This window comes from Onychomys torridus, chromosome 1 (genome assembly GCF_903995425.1).
Source record: "Onychomys torridus chromosome 1, mOncTor1.1, whole genome shotgun sequence".
Lineage (NCBI taxonomy): Eukaryota > Metazoa > Chordata > Mammalia > Rodentia > Cricetidae > Onychomys > Onychomys torridus.
The window spans coordinates 126,297,991-126,308,097 of NC_050443.1; the positions used below are offsets into that span (position 1 = coordinate 126,297,991).

At 53.5% G+C, this 10,107-nt stretch overlaps 1 protein-coding gene across 1 annotated transcript in view; it reads left to right on the forward strand.

The window, feature by feature from the left end:
* Nrxn2 (neurexin 2) overlaps positions 1-7,241 on the forward strand; it is a 112,296-nt gene extending 105,055 nt beyond the window's left edge. Inside the window, 1 exon segment of the mRNA XM_036203108.1 lies at positions 5,825-7,241. Coding sequence (XP_036059001.1) covers positions 5,825-6,711 — 887 coding nt within the window. The 3' untranslated portion in view covers positions 6,712-7,241.
* Positions 7,242-10,107: the final 2,866 nt, after the last annotated feature.

The following is a 10,107-nucleotide window of genomic DNA, read 5'->3' on the forward strand; positions in this document are numbered from 1 at the left end:
AGACAACCAATTCTTGTGGAATCTAGGTTGTTACATGTTACCAGAAGAGGAGTTAGAGCTGATGATCCCGGGCCCTATCCTCAACCTTCCCTTGGCACCCCAGCCTCAGCACGTTGGCAAGGGCAATGTTTGTACCAAATCTTTGCCACAGTGGGGTGTGGGTCTTCATCTTTCTTGCCTCCTAGCTTTTCCTTGTATTGTCACTTGAATGCCATGAAATTTTGTTACCATGACATCCATTTCAGGGTTCAAAGCCTGTATAACACTTGTCCCTGTAACAGATAAGCCCTGAACCTTAGTGGTTAATACAAGAGAACTTTCTCACTCAGATGTACCTTCCTTGGGCTCTGCCCAGAAGTCACACTAGGAATCCACATTCACTCCATCTCTAGTACCTAGTGTGGAGGATGGAGCATAGGAGGCTGTAAGGGACAAAGAACTGGACAGGGTCTAATACTCAGCAATTGGGCCATACTCGATTGCTAGGGATGCTGGGAAATGTAGTCTAGATGTCAAGGTTCAGAAGGAATTTATTTTATGGGGTAGTATACTGCTTGTGCTCAGAGCCATGGTGTTTTGCTTGCATATTCTGAGGGACACATTCACACAGCATATACACAAAACCCATGCCTCAGAGGCAGCAGACATGAGAGACCCATTCTCATGCATACATCTGTTCACACTCACTGACATACACATAGGTATCTCAGATCCATGAAGGTTGATGTCCTTAGGAATTTATGCTCATCGATGTAGAAACATACACCTTCATAGGGGGTATGCACCTGAGTGTGTGCTCACATACACGTGCACATACCCTCCTGTTGAGTAGCTCACTTTCTCTGATCCTGAAGCCACTCTGGCCTCCGCCCTTGCCATGCTGGTGTTGCAGGTGCGGAGGGATACCATCCTTCAGGCTACAGCCCACAGTGGCATACTTCTCTGCTCCAACAGGTGAGTAGGGATGGAATCTAGCCAGTGCTCTGCTTGCTTAGCAATGTATCCTGGGCCCTGAGTTGGGCTGTGTTCACCAAGAAGAAGGTGGCTTTTATCAATATTGTGGACATGTGACTTGCCAAGTCATGGACCTACAAAGCTGTGTCCATGTATAAGGGCTGCCTTTTCTCCTAATCCACTAAAATGCTGACTGTCTTGTCCCACCCAGCTTGGGTAGGGCCCTCAGCACTGGTAGATGGGGTCTTAGCCAGTAGATGGCTTAGCCTGGTACACTCTGAACCTCAGGTCCAGACTCTTCTATGGGGTAGACATATCTTGACTGGATAGAAATTGGGGTTCATAGGTAGATTTTTTTTAGACAGGGTCCCACATTATAGCTTAGGCTGGCCTCAAACTCATGGACTCGTGGTGATCTTCCTGCCTCAGCCTCCCGAGTAATGGAATTAACAGGTAGGAGCCACTGCACAGAGCTTCATGGGTAGATGTCTCTTCAAGGCTTCTGTACCTTAAAGGTTGAAAGAACTCGGCTTGCTTTCTGTGAGTGCCCTAGAAAGGGGAGTGTTGAGATAGAAGAACTGCTTGGGAATGGCTGCTGGTGCCCAATCAGAGTGGACTTCTCTAGCGAGTGGGCTTAAGGCGCATTGAAATTCTATTTCCTTGGGAAGAGAAAAGCAGAGGGTGAGTGTGCTGCAGCTTTGATAAGCATGCACCTGTATTTTGCAATTGCTGCAGCTGCCAGAAGTGAGGGAGGAGCTCGGGGCTGCCTGGTGTCCTCACAGAGTCTGGTGGCTTCTGGGGCCACTGTCTCCCATTAGTCTGCCAGTGATGCAGAGCTGATCACAGGACCCTCAACATCATGAGTCACCCTTAGTGTTCCCCTTGCTCAAAAGCTCAGTGGGAGGGCCAGCAGTGGGACCAACCCAGTGAGAAACCTCTGAGGTGTCCTCCCTTGCTCGGGCCCTGACTCCTCCCCAGGGTGAGTTTTCTAGATCTTTCCTGGACCAGTGCCCCAGGGAAGCCCATACATTGATATGACTCCAGTGCCTCATAATCCAGGTTTAATGAAGGTGATGTGGGAAAGCCACGCGAGACTCTCTGTGGCCTATCACTTTGGAAAAGGTTTGTGTGAGGGTGTCAGGCACAGAGGAAGTAGCATCGGAGAAAGACGGTGCTATGCAAAGAGTGCTGGTGGTATCATGGGAGGTATGGCTGCAGACCATGGACAGAGGAAAGCTGGAAGAGCCCCAAGGGAATGGGGGCTGCAGGGATAAGGCTGAGACTGAAAAAGGAGTCAGAGGAGGCCGTGGGGCCTGGAGGCGGGAGATCTAGAAAGTCTGTGTGTCTCAAGGACTGGTGGGCTGGGGGAAATGGTTGTGGGAAGGCCACAGGTTGGGCAGGGTATGTATGGTCCAGGCCCTCACTCAGTGTGAGGCAACAGGTTAGTAAAGAGCCAAGGTCTGTGTCCTGGTCATTCTGACGAGCTGCACTCTAGGGATGAGAAATGACACCTCACTGTGTCCCTAGCAACGGCCAACTGGTTGAGGATCATAAGCCAGGTCAGGGGAAGCTTTGACCCTGGAGTTCCTGAGGGCAATGGTAACTCAGTCTAAGATGGAAAAGGTGGAAAGCAGGGCCAGGAGAGGGTGGAAACAGGGCCTGAGGACAGGGAGGAAGCAGTGTCAGGGTTATCTCTCAGCGGTGCCTGTGGTCCGAGATGGTGGAACAGGAGACCATGTGTCAAACTGAGACCATGAAAGGTGCTCCATGCTCTCCCAAGTAACTGGCCCACCTCAGAGGGAGTGCCAGGGGACTTGTCATTCACTTCCCCTCGAAGAGCAGAAGGACCTCAGCTCCGTGCCAGGCTCTGCTGGCTGCTAGTAAGATTGACAGATGGGACTCAGGCCTTTGGGCCTTCCCAGGCAGTGAGCCAAACTTGAGCCTCCAAGACAGAGTAGGGAGACAGAGTCAGAGGCACCAGGAGCAGAGGGCATCTACTGGAGTCAGCCTGGAAGATGAGGCATGGGCTGGATTCTGAGCATGTGTGAGCTATCCATAGGGAGCCTGTTCTGAATAGAAGGCAAAGGTTAGGAGACAGCAGGTAGTGGTGGGTGAGCAGAGAGGACCCGGATGAGCTTAGGATTCATGTAGGGAGGAGAACCTGCTATGATTAGGCCCATGATGTCACTACTTGAAGGGCCAGGAGCTTTCCTGTGAGCTGAATTTGCCCTTGTGCAGGGATGCAGACACTGGAAATGGGAGGAACATGGGAATGGAAGGACGCACCACATTCCCACATAGATTGGAGGCCAGTGGATGGGAATGGAGAGTTGTTGGGCTTAACCTGGGCCTGAAGCTCACTGCCCTAATTTTACTTATTTTGGTTATTTGAGACAGAGTCTTACATACCCTAGGTTGGCCAGAGCTTGCTAGGTACCGGAGGATGACCTTAAACTCCTGATCTTCCTGCCTCCACCTCCAGAGTGCTGTGTCATGAGCATGTACCACCATGCATGGCAGTATTCTAGTTTTATAGATGAGGACTGTGGCCCAGTGGGGGCAGGACTTGTCTATAGTCATACAGGAATTCAGTTGACACATCATGTAGCCTTCCACCTGGGTTCTCAGGTGAGCATCCTTGCCAGCCTCCTGGAGGCATGGGAGTGATGGTCCAGGCTTTTGTGGCCCCTGTCCTGGCCTCTGGGAGTCACAGAAGGGACTGGCTAATTCATTCATTCACCTCACTTGGAAGTTCTGCTCTCTCCAGGTCTCAGTGTCCCCATCCACTAGAAGCTGGATTTGAGGGCTAGGGTGTGACTTAGTGGTAGAGCCAGAGTGCTTTACCTGGCATTCATGAGGTCCTGGCTCCCACCCGTGGAACTGGACAGCCCTGGCTGCACAAATGCTCTTGGTTCAACATTTCATTATGGCTAAGCCCGTGGTGGGCTAGGAACTCTGGAGCTTTAAACTTTGCATATAAGGAAGCTGATGGGAAGTGCAGTTCGAGAAGCTTGGCAAGGTGTTGCTGTAGCCTCTGTGAGATTGATGGAGCTGCTGATGGGAAGGGCCAGCAGAGGTATATGAGAAGTGGAGCCAGCCAGATTCTGGCTGGGGTAGGCAGAGCAGTGAAATCCCTGGATGTGAGGCTTGGCCTGGCTGTGGGATCTGTTAGTGGAAGCCCTGGGATGATTACTACAGAGGGGTGTACACCTGTGGGTGCAGACGCCAAGTGAAGCACTCAGGTAGGGATGGGGTGTAGGCTGAGCTGGAGGTAGAACCAGAGAGGAAGTCTTCAGCTTCATTCCCGAGAAGCACAGAGGCAACCTTCAAAGCCAGCTTCTATCTACCAGAGGTCAGAAGCCTGGAGCGCTTTGGTTAGTGAAAAGGCGCAGGAGGCTGATGGGAATTATAGTTGTTGACCCAGAGACTGATGGGAGTTGTAGTTTTTGTAGTTTATGCCCCCTGAAGGGCTAATGGGAGCTATAGTTCCCGCCCATGGGGAGCTGATGGGAATTGCAGTTTCTGTCCAGGGTACTGAAGTTTTCAGACTTAAAGGGAAGACTTACCCCTCCCCACAAGGTCTTTCCCCTTAGTTACCATGGGCCCTATTTTAGCCAGCGAGTCCCTCCCAGATGGCTGTGTATGTATTTTCTTTTATTTTTTTGCTTTCTTCTTCTTTCCGTTGTTTTATTATTGTTTTAACAATAATAAGAGGGCCAGAGGCAGTCATAACCTGGCCAGGTTCTGGCGGTCCATGGGGGTGCTGGGGAGGGGGTGGGGGGAAGTCAGTGGGGGTCAGAGGTGGAGGGTGAAGAAAGGGGAGAGTTAGGTTTAGCTCAGAAACCATGTGACGCCCAGCCCCCCACACTCCCAGTCCTTCCCACACCTCCCCAAATCCTACTGACCAACACCCAGCTTCAGTGTGCCTGATCCTTCCTACCTACTGTCCCACACATGCATTCCCGTTCAGTCTCCTCTCCCTTGGCCACGGGAATTAGCCCCAAGGCCCTCCCTATAGCCAGGCCCCTCCCCAAGAGCCCACACCCACACAGGCCTGCCACCGTCCTTCCATGCCCCCTATGCCCCCTTTACCGACCCTCCTTTTCCCACCGAGTGGTACCACTTCCCAGCCCCAGCCCGCACTGTGCGAATTTTAGCCTTGTGTTTAATGAGGGGGAAGAGGGCTCGAGAGAGGGAGGAGAGCGAGCTTTCTGGAGGAAGCAGGCTGTCCAGGGAGTAAGTCAGGGAGGGAGATGCCAAACAGATAGACAGAAAACGTTGTACGGAAAAGTTGTTTTTTCTTATTTTTTTTCGGGAGAACCCGCTTACACAGCTCTGTTTGTAATTTTTTTCTTCATGCTAAAATCACACGGCCTATTTGTTGATGTAAGTTGCCTGAATTCCGTGGTATGCTATCTTCTTTTTTAAAAACAAAAGCAAAAAAAAAAAAAAAAAAAAAAGCAAAAAGAAATATATAGAAAAAAAAAATACCCTAAAAGATATTGTTGTTAGGTTTGTTTAAATGCTGCTGTTGTATGTTTTTAAAGCCTTAAACCAGTAGAAAAAAAAAAAATTTCCATTTCTTTTCAATTTCCTTTCCTTTCTGTTCCGTTTGGTTTCTTAAGACGAAACAAAAAGACCAAAACCCAGAGTCACAGAGCCCGCGCGTGGGGTGCCCAGGGCATCCGAGCCGCAGCCCGCTTAAAGCGCAGGCGCCGGCCGGCTGGCGGGCGGGCCCGGCCCGCGCTAGTCTCCGCCAAAGCCATTGAACCGATTTGGGTGTGAGGCTGTTGTTTCTCTCTCTGTGCCGGCCGCCCGCGCCCCGGCCCTCGCTGACGCCCTGTCTTCTCTCTTCTCTTTCTTCTTCTAGGAGGAGAGTTAATATTGCCCATTATCACGGAGGACTCCTTAGACCCCCCTCCCGTGGCCACCCGCTCCCCCTTCGTGCCCCCGCCCCCCACCTTCTACCCCTTCCTCACGGGCGTGGGTGCCACCCAAGACACCCTGCCCCCGCCCGCCGCGCGCCGCCCGTCCTCGGGGGGCCCGTGCCAGGCTGAACGCGACGACAGCGACTGCGAGGAGCCCGTGGAGGCCTCGGGCTTCGCCTCCGGGGAGGTCTTTGACTCCAGCCTCCCCCCCACGGACGACGAGGACTTTTACACCACCTTCCCCTTGGTCACGGACCGCACCACCCTCCTGTCGCCCCGCAAGCCTGTGCCCCGACCCAACCTCAGGACAGATGGGGCCACGGGCGCCCCCGGGGTGCTCCTTGCGCCCTCCGCCCCAGCCCCCAACCTGCCTGCGGGCAAAATGAACCACCGAGACCCGCTGCAGCCACTGCTGGAGAACCCACCCCTGGGGCCCGGGGTCCCCACGGCCTTCGAGCCGCGGCGGCCGCCTCCCCTGCGCCCCGGCGTGACCTCAGCCCCCGGTTTCCCCCGTGTGCCCACAGCCAACCCCACGGGGCCGGGGGAGCGCGGCCCGCCGGGCGCGGTGGAGGTGATCCGTGAATCCAGCAGCACCACGGGCATGGTGGTGGGCATCGTGGCGGCGGCGGCGCTCTGCATCCTCATCCTTCTCTACGCCATGTACAAGTACCGCAACCGCGACGAGGGCTCCTACCAAGTGGACCAGAGCCGGAATTACATCAGTAACTCGGCCCAGAGCAATGGGGCGGTGGTGAAGGAGAAGGCCCCTGCTGCCCCCAAGACGCCCAGCAAGGCCAAGAAGAACAAAGACAAGGAGTATTACGTCTGAGCACCCGGTCCAGGCACCGCGCCCCACTGCCAACTGCTCCTCCCGGGAGGGCCCGGGAGGAGGGTGCGGCCCTCTCCCTGCAGGGGGACCTGGGGACTCTCTCCCCAGCTGCCTCAGGCTTCTCCCACGAAGAGGAAACGCAAAAAAAGAAAAGGAATATAACTATGTGCTCATCCCCTTCCCTCCCGCTGCCCGCGGCGCGCACTGTCAGCTCTGGGGCTGGCTGTTCTTCTCAGCTCTGCGCCTGTCAGGCAGGGCACGTGCTCACAGCCCTGGGTTGATTTATTTTTTTAAGGGGGGTAGTTTTATTTTGGTGGGGCTGGGCGGGAAGGAAGGCTGGGGTTTTGTAAAGTGTCCACTGCGCCGTCCGTTTATTTCCCTCGATTTTCTTCCCTCTCCCTTCTGCCTTCCTTCTCCTCCCCAGCCCCCTGTCCCGGTTCAGGCTTGCTGTGTTTCTTGTACCTACCCTCCTCACTCTCTCCGCTTTTCTTCTTTCTTTTTTCCCTTTTCTTTTCTTTTTCTTTCTTTCTTTTTTTCTTTCTTTCTTTCTTTCTTTCTTTTTTTTTTTTTAGATTTCTGTTTCCTCTGCTTCCCTCCCTTTGGATTTCCAGAGACGCCGGGAGAAGAGGCGTGGGAGGGTGGGCCCAGAGCGGCCCAGCTTGGGTGGCTGGGTCCGGGCAGTGGGGTTCATTCTCCTAGTGCCCCAAGTCCCCTCAAAAGGAGAAGCTCCTGCCTGGGGCCGCCCAGGGATGGGGCTTGGGCCTGGTCAAGGCCTGTTGTGTGTGTCGCTGCCGGGCAACGTGCATTGCTGGGAAGCCTCTGGAGGAGCGGGGTGGGGGGGCGGGGGGAGGGGAAAGGCAAATGCAGATATATATTAAAAACAAATAACCGAGGTACTAGAGCTGTGGTATGTGGCACCAGCTCGCTGCAGGTGCAGGGAAGGGAGGGAGTGAGGCTGTGTCTGCGGATGGCTGGGGTCACTTCTCCGCCCATGGGCTCCCTGCTCCCCCACTTTTTTTCTCTTTGTTAACAAATGTGTCTGAGTCTTGGAAAACACCCCAAACCCGGAAATGTGTGGGAAAAAGAAAACAAAAACTTTCCAAATTCCAACAGTCCTGTGTAGTTTGTTCTGGGTGGGTGCTGTTAGATCCCAGGGCTGTGGTCGGGGCCTCTGTGGCTACACCTGGCTGTTGGTAAGTTTTCTCTACTATTTGTGTATCTAGTGTCAGAAGATGTGTGCGCCCTTAGAAGGCATCTTACAGGAGGCAGTTCTCTGGTTCCACGACATCCGTCCTGAAGACGGAATTCAGGTTCCAGGCTTGATAACAAGTGGCTTTGCCCACCGGACCATCCCTGAACCACTTGCTGGCCCAGTCCCCAGCCTTTTGAGTTGAATACAACATTGGGTTATCAGACAACTGTTCTGTATCTCACATTCAAGTCCCTGCTGGGCTGAGGGTGGGGGACACCTGTGGCTTGTGTGTGTGTGGTACTGGCTGGGGTTCTGTGACCTTGACTTCTCAGATGGTGTGTACCAGCCACTCTTGGGGTACAGGATAGCTGTCACCTTTACCAGTCTTTGGAAGGAGATATAGTCTCTCCTGGTGGCCAGGGCGGCAGTGGCTAGTTCAGGGCCTCAAGGTGTAGCAGTGGCCCAGTCCCCTCTGAGGACTTGTTTCTCAATGCTGACCACGTTGCCTGGCTCTGCTGTCCACATGTAGGATGTGCCTGACTCCAGGTGTGACTCTCTGTGAGCTTGGCCTCTCCTTGGCCTCCTGAACCTACTGGCTTCCAGCCCTGCTTGTCCTCCGTGCAGCCTTTGGTCTGGGAGCCTGGGATGATCACACTGACTCATCTATGGAGGTCTGGGGAGGCTTTGACATGGGGCTGTGCTACCAGGGTGTCCTGTCTCTAGGTGGTCATGCCCTCACCCGTGGGGCCTTGTGTTACTCTGTTCTCTGCTCAAAGCGCAGGCTTAGCTCTGGTTCTTCACCTGCATTGTTAATCACAGAAAACAATAGGAAGTCCTTGGTGACAAGAAGGGAAGGAACGGCTTTACCGTTACTCCAGCAGTTGTTACAGTGACCCTGACTGAGGCAGGGTGCATTGTAGGGTTGAAAGGCTGGCTTCATTAGTGCCAGTTGCCATGCAACTGGGACTCCATCTGCCTCTCTGAATCAAGACCTGTCACTCAAGGGCTTTGTTTTCTAAAGAAAGATTTCTGGATGTGGCTATTGACTCAGTTTACTTTTCTAAAAGGTTCTCTTGGCTCCTCCACTGTTGGAATCCCAGCAGCTTTGAGGTTAAAAAGCCCCACAGTAGGCATAAAAAAGAGGGCATATCTCAAATGGGTATGGGCAACAGCCTGAGTTCAGCGTCTGCCTTTTGTCAGGTGGACTCTTCAGACACAGTGATGCTGTCACTCATTAGTGACAGCAACACCCTTTGTCCTGATCGGGGTGGCCATTCCAAATATGGATGTCTGCTTGTGGAGCCAGACCACTGTGGGAGAAAGAAGGATCCCTCTCTCTGCTGAGCTCTGCCTTCTGGAAGCTTCTAGGCATCCTGTAAGCCCCCCCCCCCCCCCCCAATGCAGCCATTCTAGAGTGACAGAACAAGTTTGTCCTGAGACATCAGGTGGTATAAATATAATCTTACCTCTACCCTCTGTCTAGGGAGTATCACTAGGGTGTGTGTGTGTGTGTGTGTGTGTGTGTGTGTGTGTGTGTGTGTAAATGGCCAAAGGACATAATATCCCAGAGGTTCAGGAGCTGCAGCTGAGGAGCAAGCCTGTAGGACTAACATGTCGGGCAAGGGCTGTTTTCTGTCTCCTACCCACCTTTTTGTCATGTGTGCATGTGTGTGTTGCAGCCTTTTGTGAGGTACCTGCACAGGTGGATGCAGAGGCTGCTGGCTAGCTACTGAGCCACTGAGCAGCACACTGTCTCTGGGACACTGCGTGGCCTTTCTTGTGAGCAGTCCCAGCAGAACCCAGAGTCCCGGCTGTTCTGAGGGGGCAGAAGTCCTGCTGTATCCGTTCCTATTTTCCTAGAGGCCCCAAACCTGGTCCAGAACACAGGAAAGCCACCCTTGGGAAAGTATGTGGTGAGCAGGCCTTCCTCCTACCCTGTAGACTCTTGCAGATCCTCAGGATCCCAGGAGGGGCTGTCATTCATTAATTTTCTCTTTAGCCAGTCCTTTATCCTGCCCTCCAGCAGGCTGTAACATGCATGAGTGAGGATGTGGGGCAGGGGACCAGTGGCCCTCAGGGAACTTACTTGCTGGAGGGTGAGAAGAGGCAGACGTGTATAGCCCTAACCATGGGTACAATGCCACCAGAGTCATGGGCTGTCCCTGAACCTTGGAAGGAAGGCCCCAGGGTGGGTCTAGAAGGCT